Raw genomic sequence first — 18,820 nt, 5'->3', positions numbered from 1 at the left:
ACGTCACGGAACCCGTGGTCGTACGCGGCGGGAGAAGGTACGACGCGCTAGTCTTTCTGTCGGTGACGTCATGAGGCGTCCAAGACGATGCTCATCATCTGGAACATTACCATAAGATCACAAAGCATCCCATAATAACCCCAACCGAAAATCATCATCATCATCCCAGAATATAAATGATGCTACGATGCTAAAGGCAAATGCTAATGTATACTCACACATGCAGTCAGATGGATGTGAACATTATCATTATTATGACTGTTTGTTTGTTTCCAGCTGCTTGTACAAATAAACATGATAAATATAAACAAACATAAAAGACATCTGAACATGTTAAAGTTATTTGTTATCTTGTGATGATCAGTTTTGTTTTCCTGCGTAAAAACGTAATAACATGTAATTAAGAGAGAGAGAGAGAGAGAGAGAGAGAGAGAGAGAGAGAGAGAGAGAGAGAGAGAGAGAGAGAGAGAGAGAGAGAGAGAGAGAGAGAGAGAGAGAGAGAGAGAGAGATGTTTGGATTTGGTGGTTTACAGACTCCCAAAATGCACTGCACACACCCATTTTATGAGCTATTTTAGGAGGAAATTACAGTGACCAGCGCGCACACACACACACACACACACACACACACACACACACAGAGTGATGAAGGCCTGTGTAACATGGTTGTGACGTGATATCAGTCATCTGAAAAAAAAGGAAAAAAAGAGACAGAAAATGAAGGAGGGAGAGAAGAAAAAAAGCTGACAGTGAAGGAAACAACTCAGCGAGGAGGAGGAGGAGGAGGAGGAGGGAGGCCTTCGACTCCTCCTCTTCTTCCTGTGTTGCTGTTTTCCTCCCTAAACTCTGTAACTTAAAGGACACATGTATATATTTATCTCCTACTGTTCAGGATGTTTAAGACAAACGACAGCAGCAGTTTCTGAACTTCATGTAACGTCTTCAAACAAACTCTTGAATATTTGAGTAAATCCTCTCGAGCAGGACGAAGACGTTTGAGTCTCGCTGCACAAAGACTAAACTCAACCGTCTGAGAGCAGCTCAATAAAAAAGGAAAGTCTGATGAGCTCCAGCTGCACACAGAAGCTGTAAAAAACCTCTCAACACATCTGAGGATTCAGTGGAAACTTGTTACAGTCTGACGCACTCAGCTGTGATTTACTGTGTTTTAATTAACGGTGTTAACGAGAGGAGAGATCATCTGAACATGAACGTAGTGATGATGATGATCTGCCGTTCTTAAAGAAGGAAGACAGAAGAGGAGAACAGCTGCAGTCTGACAGTCACACACCAGATTTATTTATCATGGAAACTTCTCTTTAACTGAGCAGCGAATACGAGTCTCAGAGGTCCAATTCATACGTTTCCATGACATCACAGGTCCAGTCAGGCTGCGTTACATCATCACGTTTCACTACAAAACCTGCAGAACTTCAGAGACTTGATGATCATCACATCCTGAACACCAGGAGACGACCTTAGTTTTTCATATCGGCTCGTTTTGTTCGAGCTCATCCGACATCCGACAACGACCTCGTTAACGGGCGACCAGCAGGCGGTGACGTGACGACGATGACGTGTCACTCAGCAGCGGTCCGGGTCTGGCTGCAGTCTGGATCTGGACCCGAGTCCACCAGAACTCCCAGCTGCTCTTCCAGAAGCAGGAAAACAACATTTAAAAACTAAAAAAATGAGACTTTAAAAAAATGCAAAAAGTTTTTGTCATTAAAACAAAAAAGTTAGATTTGTATTATTGGACACTACAACCTATTTCTCATATCTGTGTTCCCATAGCAACCAGGTGTAAACAAAGACACCACAAATACAAACACAGCAGTGAGTCTCTTCATAGTTTATCAGCCATCATGAAACATAAATCTGTTTCTGTAATAAAGTGAAAGCTGCAGAAACACAGTCTGGTATGTAAACACACTCTCTCCTCTCTGTCTACATGTGAGTGAGTTGCATCATTATCAATCTAATATAAATGATCCGCTGCTACTCTGTGTCTCCTAAAATACACTCCAGTGTAAACGCCGTGTGATTGGTTGTGACTTTAAAGGACCGTTCTGCTATTTTAAGATGTTATTTGTGTTTAAATTCTGCGTCTGTTCTTGTGCCAAAGTGTTCCAGTGTTTCCCCCGAACACTTTGTTCCTGCCAGGGAGGAACAAGCTGAGAGCTCTGGAAATATTTGGCATCATTTGTGATATTTTAGGGACTAAATTACTGGAATAATCACACACACACGATAACAAATGATCAGTGCAGCTTTAATCAAAGTTCATATTTAAAAATCAGGTGAGTTATATTTGATCAGTGGAGCTGAACGAAGCTCGTCAGGTTGTTTTATTGAGTTTAACCAAGCGTCACACACACACACACACACACACACACACACACACAGAGAGCAGTGCAGCATCCAGCCAGACGCCCCACAGCATCATGGGAGATCTGACTCAACAGCTCCACCTGCTGGACGCAGCTGAAACAGTCTGACAGTCTGCAGCGTCTGGTTTCAATCACTCACAGATGTTACATAACAGAGTCCCAGCTGAGTCTCTCTCACACACACACACACACACACACACACACACACACACACACACACACACACACACACACACACACACACACACACACACACACACACACACACACAGTACACTCCCAGTCTGAAAACACACACACACACAAACAGAAACGTCCTGCGTCACAGTGACTCACACATACCAACACAGACACAAAAACGCATCATAACATCAAATATACTGCAGCTCTTCATCATCACAGAGACATTTACTGTCTGCTGAGTTCAGGGTCTGTGTGTGAAACTGAGCATCATGTTTAAAAGACGTTAAAATCAACAACACACACACACACACACACACACACACACACACACACACACACACACACACACACTCAGCTGTTTGACAGTTGAGGTTTCATGTCTGACGAGTCAATCGAGTTTCAGAAGACACATGAACACAATATAAACCTCAGAAACACAGACGGACGCGATCAATACGCCGCTGTGTTGCTACACTGATGTGAAAGCTGCAACTTTTCGTCTGGATTAATCATTTTGTCTCTTTAAGTATCAGAAAATAGTGAAAATAGTGTCTTGTTGTGTCCGAACAAACATCAAAAACCCCCTAAAATCATTCAGTTTGCCATTAGAGCTGCAACGATTAGTCGATCAACAGAAAATTAATCACCAACTATTTGGATAATCGATAAATTGTTTTGAGTCATTTTCTAAGAAAAAATACTAAATTCTCTGATTGCAGCTTGTTAAATGTGAATATTTTCTGGTTTCATTAGTGTCTGACAGTAAACTGAAGATCTTTATTTGAGGACGTCGTCATCTTGATACACTGATCAACATATTTCACCTTTTACTGACATTTTATGGTCAAAACGATCAATTAATTAATGAAATCATCAACAGATACTCATTATTTGCAGCTGATAACCAACTATGATAAACCAATAAAAATATATTTTAAAGATTAAATCAATTAATTGATATTTTCAGCTCTGGTTGAAATGTTCAAACATGTTCAGAGTTTAATGCAACTAAATATTAATTCACTGCAGGATTTACTTTAATAAGCTGCTGTTCTATTTATGTCTCGTTAGTTTACTTCACAAGAACTTCACTTGGAAGGTGGAGTGAAAAGCTGACCTGCAAAGAATAATAATAATAATAATAATAATAATAATAATAATAATAATAATAATAATAATAATAATAATAAACAACTTTACGGCACCTTTCATACACAGATGCAGCTCAAAGTTCTTTACAATAAAATAAATTACACACACCAAGTGCTTCACATGAAAAAGATGTAAAACATAAAAGCAAATAAAAAACATTAATGTAACATATGATGGAAAATAAAACTTGATAACATTAATAAAAATAAGTTAAAATATCGGATATCGTTTCAATAACGCTGCGTATCTTCAGACTGTCTCTCCTGGAAAACATTAACATCTCAGTTGTTATGAGTTAAACCCTGCTGACCAATCACAGCGTGACGTGGGTGTAAATATCAGATTGTCAGGCTCGTCTGACGGAGTATTTTGAGCCTTCAACCAGCCGTGTCGCTGCTCATCACAGGACGGACTTCCTGTCGTCTAACTCGTATTAAACGTCTATATACGCTGATGATGCACCGCTGTTTTTAACCGTCTCGCTCAGAGACAGATGTCGACTGTGATGCAGTTTTGTTGTGAAAAGAAGGTGAAGATTTAACAGTTTTATGTTGTTCAGGGTCGACTGCACATGGATGAAAAAAAAAAATACGGAATATCACCTCAAATCTAAGAGAAGCTTATTAATTAAAGTTTATTTATGTCTGTGTAAAGAAAATGTATTTTGGCCGATGTGTCAGATTTAAACTCTCAAATATTAATATCTGTCTCAAAAGTCCTGTATCGGTCGGGATATAATCTAAATCATCAGTCAGATAACATATTTGTATTTAAAAAATGTACCCTGTGGAGTTTTTGACCACTAGGAGCGCTGTGGAGTTTCTCTGCCTTTTAAAAATGAGTTGAACTGTTAAAACTAAGCAGACAACACTTAATAAAACCAGGAATCAATCCATCAATTTCATATGAAATGATTAGGGCTGTAGTCAACCAAAGAAAATCTTGGTCAACTAAAATCGTACATAATCTTCAACTAATCGATTAGTCGCGGGGGCGGGGGGGGATGTAACGGACTGTTTTTGTTGCTAACTTTGGAGCTAACCTCCTTCACTTTTCCAGCATTTGGGGAAACAACAGACGTGACTTTTTAGCATTTATTAACTGACACACTGTAGTCTGTACTGTACATTTACTGCCAGACTGACAACTTACTACTATCGTCTTCCTCTTTCCCGCTCGCTACGCAAACATACTCCTTAACGGAGCCGCGCGACTAGTGGTTTCCCAGGCAACGACAGACGGGGTGTTTTGAATACACCCCCGTTGTTTTCACAGGTAATTTGTTAGTCTGTCCCTCCCGCCGCAGGAAATAATGGATTAATCCTGGAAAGCTGCTGATGTAGCACTTTACTCCTTATTAAAATAACACGGAGATTATTCAACCAATGAGAATTTAGTCAGGCGAGAGCATATCGACCAGCAGACTACAGGTCTAGAGATGTGAAAGTGATTTCCAGTCAACTGTCTTAAACTTTGAACAACCTGCTTTTGTTTCAGTTTTAGCTGTTTTGATTGTTATGATGGGAAGTCAACAGATAGATTTTAGCACTAATAGAAGGATTTCAGGACACAATGATTATCATAATATATAGTTTTACCTACAATAATGATACCAGCACATCTCCAACTGTGCACACAAGCACGAACAGATGTGAACGATGCTGCTAATTGACAGATGAACACAGTAAACGTCTCTACATCATGTGGTCAAATGTTTGCAGCAAAGCCTCAACTTGTTTGTCATTTTGTGGTTTTAAAACAAAACAAAAACCTCATCAACAAAAACAGGAGCCTCTTTCCATCCAGACGACCTCTCTGATATCTTTGACATCTGTTTCACTTTCACCTCCTCAATCTGCAGCTTTTCCCACAACTTCACAGCTCTTCCTCTTCGTCCTCGCTTCGCTCCGTCCTGCAGGAACTCTGAAGGCTTGAATCTGATTACGAAGCAGTAAAATCACATTTCCTCACATAAGACTAAACCTCACGCTGCTGCATTCCTGTCTCATCAGATTTACACAACAAGTGAACTCCTGACTGACATCTGCAACGTAAACAAAACTGCACACAAGCAAATGAATGTTGAACTGTTTTCTTGTGATAAAAAAAAAGAAGAAACAGTGACTGGTTATTAAGAAGAAAACATTATCTAATCTATCAGCAGCTCTGACACGGTGCTGCAGTAACATAATGGAGCCGACCCTGAACTCTCAGCTCTCAGCAAACACTCAGTTAATCTTTAATGGCCTCTGAGTGGCTGCAGCTCAATGAATGAAGCCGTTTCTCAGGCTGACTGACTGCTGCTGGTATGTGTTTGTTCCAGAGACAGAGTGTCCTTTTACCATGTAAAGCTCAAACTACTGCAGGAATCTCAGCTCGGACAAAACACAGAGAGAGAGAGAGAGGCGGGAAGTTAGAAAGTCCTGTACCAGTCTAAAACCGAGACTTTCTGAAAATAACTAAATCTGACCAACACAGAACATGATGCGGAGGCCCATTAAACATAACTACACACACACACAGTGCATTCAACTAGCACGTCATTTTAAGCGCTGTGATTGGACGTTTCTTGCCGAAAAGCACTTTGGGAGTCGTAGTTTAACGTCTCTAAGTTTATAGAAGAACCGAATACTTTTTATTTTCTATCTTCATCTTTTGTTCTGATGATTCAACAGGACAGTTTTATGTTGGTCAATGAGAGAAATTAAAAGGGGATTTAATTAAGGAGGCAGCCAGAGCACTGACCCCGCCCACAAGTTCCCGCTCGGCCCGTCGTAGACGTCACATTGTGATGATGTCACAGGTTTTAAAAATTGCTTTTCTAGGCTCGAGGAAAGTTTTACAATATAAAAGATTTCTTCACTGCAATACCGCGAGTGACCACTAGGGAAAAAACTGGCAGCGAGGCTGAGTGGCGGCGCCAGCGTATCCAGCTCTGTTTAGACGTCCATGCTGGAATTAGCGCCATCTGAGATAACTCCTCCCATTTCACTAAGCCCCTCCCCCATTCGTTACTGTCGCTACACCTGTCAAATTTCCATATATGCAGTTTACAATGACAAAAAATAGATTTTCAAAAAGAAAAAAAAGACAAATTTCTATTGTTTGAACTCTTAAAATCTCTTCAAAACAAAAAGATTATACGTACAGTTAATCTTCACTGTTTACCAAGCAGGCAGCTCAGTGTCTGAACCTGCCAGCAGGGGGCGACTCCACCAGCTCCATGAAGAAGTCTGATTCTATTAAAATGATCCTACTGCTCACTGGATTTATTTCCTCTGTAAACACTTTCCTGATGAGTTTATGATCCGTTTATGGTCCCATTTATAGTAAAATAAATGATAAAGCAGGGTAGGCTTTAAGGCACGGCAACGTTGTTGATTGACAGGTCGTTACCACGGCGACAACGTTGATTATGTAATGTAACCATGGCGTAACCCTACATTCACAGAGTACAGGCGTAGCTGCTGCTATTTCACAGTTAATTGTAACATTCTGGTTGAATAAAAAAGTTTTGTTCAGCGTTTGATTGTATTAAAAGATCCTCCTAAAGGAGTCGGATGTTCATTTTGTTTCCATTGAGTACATTAAATTTAAATGATTTTAAGCTTATTTTTCACTAGCCAAAATTAGCATTAGCATTATCACAGTTAACCACAGACTGTAAACGCACCGTGCTAACTAAGCTAGCAGCTACCAGCTAGCGTTAGGGTCACTTCTGGCTCCAAAAATCCAAGATGGCGACGATATAAATGACAAACTGGAGTCTTCGAAACAGGAGTCCACAAACCAGCGGGTGACGTCACGGCTGCAACGTCCATTATTTATTTATTTATTTATTTACAGTCTATGATGTTTACTTCTTTCTACAGTAGTTAGCACACAAGCTAACAAGGCTATCAAAAACTATCCTACTGACACTGGCATCAGCTGAGTCTCTGCAGCGTTGTAGCCTGCTAGCTTAGCCGCTGTTTTACTTGTCGTTAGCCGCTAGCCGCTAGCAGTGCGTCTGCTTCTGGCTGCTAATATCATCCCTGCTGGCTGCACATTAGTTTGTTTTGATGTTTTACAACAGAAATTTGTACATTTCCTCTAAAAAACAGCAACAATTTTTTGATTAATGGAGACAGAAAATGAATTGGCAACTATTTTGATGATGATTAATCACTTTGAGCCATTTTTAAAGAAAAAAAATGCAGTTTTGCAAGTTTTAGCTTTACTACATTTAAAATCATTGTCACATTTTTTTGCTTCTCATCCTTTTCTGCTTCTCATCATATATAACAGTAACTGAATATCATGGAGTTTTAAACTGTTGAAGACATCAGTATTTTAAATCTTTATTTATAATTGTTAAAGTTTTTCATGTTGATACGGTTTCAACAACCAGACGACTTCCACGTCAGTGAAGTATGTGATGATGACTTCCTCAGTGATGTGGCTGCTGCTTCTCATCGGTGATAGAAGAAGAAAAAAAAAACGCTGCAGACGAAACTGAGTTTATTTATAGAAAATGTTGTGCTGGAGCGGTCAGTCGCAGCAGACACACCCTGCAGGCCGCCCGCCTCCTCAACCAAACACACTGATGTTACAGTCATCATCACTGCAGTGATTCAGCCACAACACTGCACACACACACACACACACGCACACACACACACACACACAGGAAACCAGGGAGTGTGTCTGCATCCCAGATGTCCTCACAAGGACAGGAAAAAGACATAAATCGAGCAGCGTGGGGACGTTCAGCTGCTCCTCGCTGCTTTAAAGTTCAGTCTTTGGTTTTAAGGTGAAAACTAGTTCAGAGTTCAGTCTGTTTATCAAAATAATTGATTAGTTGAATAGTTCATTTAATCATTGTGGCTCTACGACCCACTGTCATACGAAAAACAGCAAATCACATTTAAGAAGCTGAAACATCTGAATTATTTCTTTAAAACTGACTGAAATCATTAATAATCAAAATAGTTGCTGCAGCTCTTCATATATAAACAATTATGTTTATTTATTTATTTGTTTAATATTTCCTTCTTGCGGTTCCTTCAGATGAAGTTGGATGTTTGTTCTTCTCTGTGCAGTGAAGGAGGAAAGTTTAAATCAACACCTGAACGCACCTGCAGGATTTATGACATCACAACTAGTCTGGAGCCAATCGTGATCCAGTGTGTAACTGACACAGGTGTGATGTCACAGTCACAAACACTGATGATGGACGTTACAGTGAAGCAGTAAATATATTTGCATATTAATAAACTAGAGTTGTTAATGAGGAAGAGGAGACGTTACTTTAGGATTTTAATAAGATTATTTAACTTTTTTGTGGAAAAACTATCAGACATTATTATTCAAAGTATTTTATGTCCATCTATAAACATGTCTGGAGAGAATCTTTACTCATCATCATCATCATCATCATCACTGCAGCAGGGTTTGATTATTGATCCACAAACAATCAGTGATTATTTTATTAATACATGAATATTTTCTGCTTCTAAATGTGATTTTATTGAGTTTTAGACTGTTGGTGAAAAAACAACAAGCAGCTGAAATATATATTGATACGGTTCAGCCCTGAAATCATCACACACACACACACACACACACACACACACACACACACACACACACGGAGACAGACACACACACTGAAATACACACACACTCACACACACAGACACACACACACAGAGAGACAAACACACACACACACTAACACACTCACACATACAGAGACAGACAGACTCACACAAACACGTGTGTGAGTCTGTCTGTCTCTGTATGTGTGAGTGTTTCAGTGTGTTAGTGTTCGTGTGTCTCTATGTGTGTGTATTTCAGTGTGTTTATGTGTGTCTATGTGTGTATTTCAGAGTGTGTGTGTATTTCAGTGTGTGTATGTCTATGTGTGTATTTCCGTGTGTGTGTGTGTGTGTGTGTGTATTTCAGTGTGTGTATGTATTTCAGTGTGTGTGTGTATTTCAGAGTGTGTGTGTATTTCAGAGTGTGTGTGTATTTCAGAGTGTGTGTGTGTGTGTGTGTATGTGTGTCTCTATGTGTGTGTGTGTGTGTGTATTTCAGTGTGTATGTGAGTATTTCAGTGTGTGTGTGTATGTGTGTGAGTGTGTGTGAGTGTGTATTTCAGTGTGTGAGTGTATGTGTGTCTCTATGTGTGTGTGAGTGTGTATTTCAGTGTGTATGTGAGTATTTCAGTGTGTGTGTGTATGTGTGTGTGAGTGTGTGTGTGTGTATTTCAGTGTGTATGTGTGTATTTCAGTGTGAGTGTGTGTGTCTATGTGTGTATTTCAGTGTGTGTGTGTGTGTGTGTGTGTATGTGTGAGTGAGTGTGTGTGTGTGTGTATGTGTGTCTCTATGTGTGTGTGTGAGTGTGTGTGAGTGTGTGCGTGTGTGTGTGAGAGTGTTGACCAGGTGAGCTCGTGTCTCTTTTGTTAAACCCGCCGCGGAGAGAAAAGAGCTTTGAATCGGTGGAAACTGCTGGACGTCCGCATGAAAAGAGAAACGCACACATTGAACCACAGTGAGGTGAATCAGATCTGCACTGTGTGACACTTTTAACAGCTGGTTCATTTGAAGGACAAACAGCTAAACAACACGACAGGGACCGTCAGTCCAGCGTCCCCACAAACCACCGCAGCCAGAATCTGAGCAGCCAAAGACGGAAGGAATAAAAAGTTCCAAGACACCAAACTTTTCCTTACCTCTGGTCCACAGCAGCGACTCCTCTCCCTCCTCTTCCTCTCCCTCTTTCCGCCGTTTCCTCGCGGTAAATTCCTCCCAGTGTCACTCGGGTAAAGAGTTCACTTGTGAAAAGGTGAATTAAAAGTTAAACGTGGCTATAGCGGCGGTTAATGTCCAGTTTTCCAGCGGTGGAGGCTCCGTCTGTCGCCCCGCTGCTCTGCTTGCTCTGCGCCGCTGTCTGTGCTGCCTTCACGGGCTGTCGGACATGTGAGAACGGGCGCGCATGGGCGAGGAAAACACGTAGTGAATTTATTGGGATGAGGGCGGGACGCATTTGTGGGATGGATCATTAGGACCACATGAAAGTAATGTTCCAGGATTCAAAACAAGGGAAAACTGGAGACTTTTTTCACTGATATGACATCAATAATGACTTATTATTTCTTTTATGCATAAATAGAAACTCTTGAATGATAACAAGAATTCTTATCCCATAACATCCTCATAACCAGCCATAGAAGAAGTACTCAGATCCTTTACTTAAGTAAAAGTACTAATACAGCAATGTAAAATCCTACTACAGTAAAAGTACATAAGTATTATGAGCTCAAATACTTTATATACAGTTAGCTAGTTTAGTCCAGTGGTTCCCAAAGGGTCAGCAGATAAATCTGAGGGGTGGTGAGATGATTAATGGGAGAGGAAAGAAGAAAAAACAAAGTTCTGATACACAAATCTGTTTTCAGTTTTTGGACTTTTTCTCTAATCTTTGATTTGTGCTGAAATATTGGATCATTTGAACATTTATTGAAATGAAAGCATGTGAGAAGTTTAGAGGGAAAAATCACTATTTGGTGGAGCTGTTAACAACTCATAGACATGTGAAATGTGACCCCGACTACACACTGCTTTTTGTAAGACGTCAAAAGCCAAAAAGGTTGGAAACCACTGGTTTCATCTTTAACAATGTGTTGTATTTTAAAAGCTTGTTATATTATCCATTGTGTCAAATCTTCATCTGAAAAGTAACTAAAGCTGTCAAATAAATGTAGTGGAGTAGAAAGTACAATATTTCCCTCTGAAATGTAGAAAGTAGCATCACATGGAAATACTCAAGTAAAGTATAAATACCTCAAAACTGTATTTAACTACAGTACTTGAGTAAACTGTGATGAAAAGACTTCAGCAATCTGCAAACTGTCACTGTACCAACTGTTCATGAAGAAATAGTTCCAGATTCGACGTGTTAGTGAGCTTTAGTTGCTGCTGGGTGTGTCTTTTAAAAGTTTGGACAGAGTCAGGTTAGATGTTTCCGCTGCTTCCAGTCTTAATGCTAAACTATGCTGTTAAATGGCTGACGTGTGGTTGAGCAGCATGCAGATTGTATAGATTTGAGTGGTTTTAGTGGACGGTGCTTTTTCAACAAAGGGTCACAGCTGGAACAAGAGAAAAAACAACAAAACAACTAATGAATACTTAAAAAAAACATTTTACAACAAAAAAAATCTGAACTCTGATTACAGATTTCTTCCTAAAAGCTTCAAAGGGATCCGTGTACTGCTTTGCAGGGAAGGAAGTTGGAGTTTACGAGGGCACCCTAAAGGCAGCATCACCTCCGGTTCAAACAGATGAAAGTGGAGCTGAAACACTAATCACATGAAACACATCAAAACCTCCGTTTGATTCAGTTCAGCTCAAACAGTGAAGCAGTTTAACGACTTCAGAGTAACAAGAGTTGATTCACAGATTCGTTATAATAAAAGTGTTTCACTCGTCAGTGTTGTGACCTTCAGACAACAGCTACAGTGTTTGGTTGTGGGAGCGTTTTCTGGGATAACAGTCCCTCAAAATACTGTAACTCTAAATACTGTAAGACTTTAGTGAGGAAACAATAAACAAACCTGCTTCCATGTGAGAGCAAGAAAAGAATGATTGTCATGACTGTAAATAAAGAAAATGCAAAACTTATCTTGTGTCTTTTATGTCAAATTTAACACAACAGTAATTATTTAGAGGTGAGAGAAAAGCTGGAGTTCATGTTCTTAAAAATATTATTTCATTAAAACAGGTAGAATACATGTGACCATTACAAATCATGTTATTTACAAACTATAGTAGAAATACATCAAATCTTCATTATATCGGCGTTCAGAGTGAAAATCCAGCAGTTATTTAGTGTCACGTTTCTTCTTCTACTCTCTCAGAGCGCAGTGTGACGATGCTTCCTGTGTCCAGCAGCAGCTTTCAGCTCTGCATTGTTTCTGTTTTCCCGCCTTTTCTTGTTTTCAGTCTTTCCTCTTCAGCTCTGGCCGACACAATGAGTTTCCTCTGCTTCCTGAAGCTTTTCCTGCCACACACACACACACACACACACAAACACACACACTTAGTATTTCTATATATGGTCGGCACTACATTTCTCCCAGCAGCTCTATATTTCCTCATCAGAAAGCTCGGCGGCGCCCTCTAGCAGCAGTCAGTATAAACAAGTAAAAGTGACTGGAGGTGAACGAGGCCGTGTGGCTAAAATGAGAACATACATATTTCTAATCACAATATTATATTTCTGTCACATATTTTGGAGAACATTCTGTGCAAATTTACCAAAATAACACAGTTAGCGCAGCGGCTAACCAATGCTAATTGGAAAAGTAATTTCATTTGAGCTTTGACAGGTATGTTCTTTTTGTTAATATCTATCTAATATTTGCTAGTATTTGTTTAAATCTTGGTAACACTTTAAGTTTATACTGATTTCCTGGAGTCAGTTGCAGATATTTAACGGTTAATTTTCAGGACATTTTACAGGTTGCGATTTGGTACAAATTATAAGAAAAACAGAGAAAAGTGTAAAGTCGGTTTAGTTGCTAAGTGCTGATTCGTCATATATGGTTTCATACGTAGTTGTTAGTTTGTCTGATTACATTAGACTCTTAACTCTTTAACTGACAGGAAATAATCAGTTTTCAGTGTGTAGTTTTGTGTGTCAAACTACATCTTAGCATTTTAGGTTGTTTCTTAAAAACTCGATAATGAGCACGTTTCCCAAAACCCTTTCAAAGAAATTAACAGTTACACAGAAGCTACTTTTAGGAAATTATATTTAAAAAAACCTAATATGCTAATATGTAGTTTTACACACAAAATTACACACTGGAAGTATTTTCTGTTGGTTAAAGGGTAAGTTCAGATTTTTTTGAAGTGAGGTTGTTTGAGGTACTTATGTTTTACCTGCAGTAGATTTGAGTCGGCACGTTCCCAGTTTGGGGAAGAAGACAAGAGTCCCGGCACGGAAACTAAGAACTGTGTTACAGTGTAACGTAATGAGTGGGAGTCGGCACTTACAAACTAAACCAACCAACAGTTTTTTCTGTTTTTTCTTACAATTTGTACTCTTTAAAATGCCCTAAAAATGAACCATTAAATACCTGCAAATTATTTCCAGGAAATTAGTATAAAATTAAGAGACTTTTAAAATAAATTGTTACCTTTATCTTTAACTACTCAGCTAAGATAACCAGCACAAAGGCCTTTTAAACATGCTAGATAACATTTGCTGCTGCTCATTTCATGCTCACATGACTACGTGTCACCATGGTTACCAAATGATGATTATATCTATTAGAAGATAAGTTCCTTGACTGTTTTGTGTGTGTGTGTGTGTGTGTGTGTGTGTGTGTGTGTGTGTGTGTGTGTGTAACTGATACTTTTCACTTACTTTGTAATGAGGAACTGCCAAAATAAATTTAGCTTAACTGCTCTTCTCTGATTGATTGATCAGGGAAAATCCTCACCATGGTTACCAAATGATCTTGTGTTATTTTATAGATCACTTATACCGATCACTTCTTCCTTTTTAAGGTCGTTTTCAAATCTCTAGTGTGTTTGTTCTGGTCTGGTTGGTAAACTAGCTTCAGTTTCTTTTCACAAGCCAACCAAAACGCATCATTAAAGCCAGGTGAGAACGTTCTCTCATCTCATTGGTCAGATGTGTCTGGCGCGGGAGAGAGAATGTAAACACAGGAGGAAGGTCCTGAAGAAGCTCCAATCTACCCAAATATCAAGTAGACAACGTGCTTGGTTGTTAGTCCAGGTCAGACCTCCATCATTCTCCTGCTAGCTGCTAGCTGCTAGCTGCTAGCTGCTGCTCCTGGCCATTGGAGTCATTTAGCTCAAACATGCAGCCTTGTAGTCGGTCAGATGGAGGTCAGGTCACGTTCCCACCCAGGATGAACTGAAATCACTTCCTGTAAAGGTTGTTTTGGTTCGAGAGTTCAGATCTGCACCAACGAATCGAACCAGAGTCACATTCAACCAGGATGAACTACACTGGGAGGGAAAACGCTCTAACTGGTGCCGTTGTTTAGTCCACACAGTTCGATTGACAGCTTTTACTCCAACCTGAACAAACCGAACCACTCACAGCGATGAGCCCAAATGACCTGGAAACTAGTGGAGTAAAATCATTAAAAAGCATTAGAGCTCAGCTTGAGTTAGACAGTTATTGACAGCGGAAACAGGAAATAGATAACGACCAATCACAGCCAGATGTGGCAGAAAAATACAATGTTCTTCACACATCATGATCATCATCAGATCGATCAGCAAGCACTACAGAGCTGTAAGTTCATTTAATCATCTGACAGATATGTTTAGTATCAGTAAAAATATACAAAACATGAAGACTTCTACTGTACATCATCACTTTTAAACATGTTGTGTCTTAAATATAATCAGTGTTTCAGCTCAGTGAGTCAGTGGCTGTGCTGAGGAGCATCAACGCTGCAGAACAGAAGCTAGGAACTCTGGGAAATTAAGTTACATAAACATATAGCCAAGGATTGTTATTGTCACACAACAGACACCTTTTATTTACTTGTAGCAGCCATTTCGTGCCCCTTTTTCATTGAGTTTCCTCAAACGAGTGGAACAGCGCCCCTCTGGGTTGTAACCGCCAGTAAATGTCAGTCAGTCTGTGTGGTCAAAGACGGTACTGCACCTTTACTCAGGGATTTCCCAACTTCCTCTGACTTTTGAGATTTTTAGATTCCCAAAATCTTCACAACCCTAAATTTTAGAGCTCACAAATTTTCATGTGAATCTGATCATTAAAGGAAATTTGCCTCATTTACCTTATTTCATTTCTGCTTGTTCCTCCGATGATGAAGGATGATTTTCTTTGTGCTTCTACACTGAAGTCTTTTATGACACTGCGAACAAATATCAGAACCAGCTCAGGTCATATTACTACAAATGTGTAGTTCTCATTTGTTTTCTGCTTCACAATAGTTCAATTTACTGGATATATTTCTTGTAGGTCTGATTAAAGGACACATATTCTGCATATTTCCAGCTCTATATTTATATTCTGGGGCTCTACTGGAATACCTTTGCATGATTTCCAGTTAAAAACTCCTTATTTATCTTCTACTGGTCCTTTATGCAGCCCCTCAGTTCAGCCTCTGTCTGAAACAGGCCGTTTTAGCTCCTGTCTCTTTAAGGCCCCGCCTCCTGATGAGCCCGCTCTGCTCTGATTGGTCAGCTTTCAGGAAGCTTCCTCCAGCTCCGGAGGCTACGTAAACAAACTATAGTAGCAGGATTTCACTTCTTTTTCTCCTTCTTTACTCCAAATGTCAACTTCTGGACATGTGACGAGCTGTCATCTCGTCTCGAAAGTAAAAAAAGCAAACAAACTGGAACTTTGACCATGTTTAACATCCGACATCAGAACAGGAAATACATGAAAATACATCGTACAACTCTTCTCTAATACATCTCGCTTTATTCACCAAATGTGTTTGACTAACTTGACTTAAAACAACATCAGACACAAGACAAAGAGTCTGTTGTCTTTCAGCAAGAGACACATTTTAATGATCTATCGTCGTTATTTACATTCAGTCTAATGTCACTGAAACTATATTTCGATTGGAGCCATAATTACATCATTTCCTTTTTCCCTTAAAAGCTATTTTAGGGTGAACAAAACTAAAACTATTTCTGCACATTATAAGATATTATAATAATAACTTGGTTTATAAAATGATGAATTTACAACCAAATATTCATAAATGCAAATGATTCATATGTAAAAAAAAACACACACTGCTGCCAGTAGAGATGTCTCATGTTCAGTCAGCGTCTGCAGTGAAGTAAACTTATAAACTGTGGTTTGACTGATCTGTACAGTCTGAATATGTATATAATATATCTGTCAAACACTTGAAGGGTTACATGCAGAGATTTTTTACCGAATTGGCCTGAATATATAATGACCTCCTCCTTGTTTTCCATCACACTTTGACACTCGTCCAGCTGAGATATTATTAATCCAAGCAGAAGAGAGTCTTCATCCTTCTGTTACAGCAGAAGATAAATCACAACATTAGTGTATCACTGATCGTCGTGTCTGTCCGAGCTCCTCATCCTCTCTCACAGCAGTAATTCTTGCTCAACTGTTTGACAGATGATTCAAAACCGTATTTATCAAAGCTCCTCAAACTAGGAAATCACTCGTAACCGGTCTGTCCCGTCCTCACCTGGAGATGTTCCATGAGAGGAGAGATGTTTTATGAATGTTTGATGAGAATAAGCTTATTGAAAGATGCAACATGTGCAATATATGCTGCAATATTATAGGGATTGTAAAACGACGTGGTTGAATGGCCCACCTACTATTTTAATTGACTTAATAGGCTGCATTTATTTTTTAACCCATGTGAGTAGCTTTGTTTACAGTCTATGAAGGCTAAATGACGCGTATATATCTACTAACAGTAATGTCTCATCCTCTCCTCTTCAATCTGAAGTATTTTTTGTCCTGCGTTAACTTTTAGGACGATTCCTTGTAGTGATTCTGGGAAGTTTGATAAATACGGATCCAGATCTCATCTTGCCTTTCTCAAATGTGATTTCCAGAATAAAACATTGTTGTATATTCAGGCTAATACGGTATTTCATTTTCAGTTTTGTCTTATGAGACGACATAAATAAAAACTAATAGCGCTGGCAGTGATAACTCTTCATCCTTTATATTATTTTAAAGGTAAAAGCTTTTAAAAGTGGACTGACAGCTGATCCAGCTGCGCCGTCGTCGTCGTCATCAGGTGATGGTTCAGAGGAAAAGGACGTCTCATCACTCTTCGTTTCCTTTCCTCACATCTTTTCCTCGTGTCTTCAGCAGGAGGAACTATGATGTGAGAAAAAGATGCAAGTGAGGCAGACGAGAAGCTGCCACTGCAAAAAAAAAAAAGGAGGAGGAGGATGTTTCACAGCGTGGTGAAGGAGGAAGAAGAGAAGAAGAAACAGAGGGAGGAGTCTGTACACCCACAGGAGCAAGACAGAGAACCAGAATGCACTGGGGTTGTTGTCTCTCCACCTGCACGAAACCCTTGTCCCTTCTCTGGAGGTCGTTGAAAGGCATTCTGGGACTCGTTCACTGTAGAAGAAGATGAGGCAGGTTGAAGAAGAGTAAAATCTGTCCTGTGAGGACGGCAGCTTCCTGTCAAATCATTTCTTCGCTGCGTCTCCCTTCTTCTCTTCTCCGTCTTCCTCCTCAGGTGCGACCTCCACGGTGAGAAACTCCTCCCCTTCCACTCGCGGCGTCATTCTGATGACGACCGAGCTGTCGGCGGTCTCTGCCACTGTGTCGTTGTCGTCATGGACCACGGTGTGCGGGATCGGAGAGCGGCGGTGCATCGGAGAGGGAGGAGGGAGCGGGGAGATGGAAGGGGGACCCTGCGAGGGAGGAAGAAATAATGAAATATCAATATTTTCTGTGTTTCTGGGATTGGAGCTTGTTGCTCTTTGGGGTATTTTTTTTTTTATGTCAACTCATCACCACAGATCTGATCAGGTCACGTGACCTCCTCAAATATGTGGATGTGTGGTCCTCACTTTGTGGCTGTGTGAACCAACTGGGACCGAGACTTCTGACGTGTGTTTACTAAAGCAGCAATAGAGGACACAGATAGACGTTAAGAGACAAAACAAGAAGTGCAACAAATAAAAAAATTAGGTCAATAGAGAGCTGAAGTGAAACCGTTCCAGAAGTAGTAAAACCTCAATAAAACTCATTAACATTTGTAAGTTCACAAGATAAAAAAATATTATCTTCTGGGACTTCAGGAGCTCTGTAATTTGTGTCTGATATGGTTTTTTTGACAAAAAAGTTCAGTTAAGTTGTTAAAAATCCTGAAACCATCATCTCCTCCTTCTGTTTCATGTAAACATCCAGAATCTGGAAATATATTTTACATTTCTAAAGTTTTCCTGCTGGACACCAGATGTTTCCTCCTTCACTGTAAAGTTCATTCTCAGTGTTTGTTCACTGGAGGCTTCAGGTTGCATACTGGACCATGATTGGCTACGACCTAGTTGTGATGTCACAAATTACGCTC

At 39.8% G+C, this 18,820-nt stretch overlaps 2 protein-coding genes across 2 annotated transcripts in view; both read right to left on the bottom strand.

Moving 5' to 3' along the window:
- kifc3 (kinesin family member C3) overlaps positions 1-10,692 on the bottom strand; it is a 57,803-nt gene extending 47,111 nt beyond the window's left edge. Inside the window, exon 1 of the mRNA XM_042420204.1 lies at positions 10,442-10,692. The gene's annotated coding sequence lies outside the window, so the exon portion shown is untranslated. The remainder of the gene's footprint in view (positions 1-10,441) is intronic.
- Positions 10,693-16,185: 5,493 nt separating this feature from the next.
- The window catches only part of LOC121897173 (cyclic nucleotide-gated cation channel beta-1-like), a 36,854-nt gene continuing 34,219 nt past the window's right edge, over positions 16,186-18,820 (bottom strand). Inside the window, exon 40 of the mRNA XM_042411509.1 lies at positions 16,186-18,158. Coding sequence (XP_042267443.1) covers positions 17,931-18,158 — 228 coding nt within the window. The 3' untranslated portion in view covers positions 16,186-17,930. The remainder of the gene's footprint in view (positions 18,159-18,820) is intronic.

This window comes from Thunnus maccoyii, chromosome 1 (genome assembly GCF_910596095.1).
Source record: "Thunnus maccoyii chromosome 1, fThuMac1.1, whole genome shotgun sequence".
NCBI classification, from domain to species: domain Eukaryota; kingdom Metazoa; phylum Chordata; class Actinopteri; order Scombriformes; family Scombridae; genus Thunnus; species Thunnus maccoyii.
This window is presented reverse-complemented; position numbering and strand designations above follow the sequence as displayed.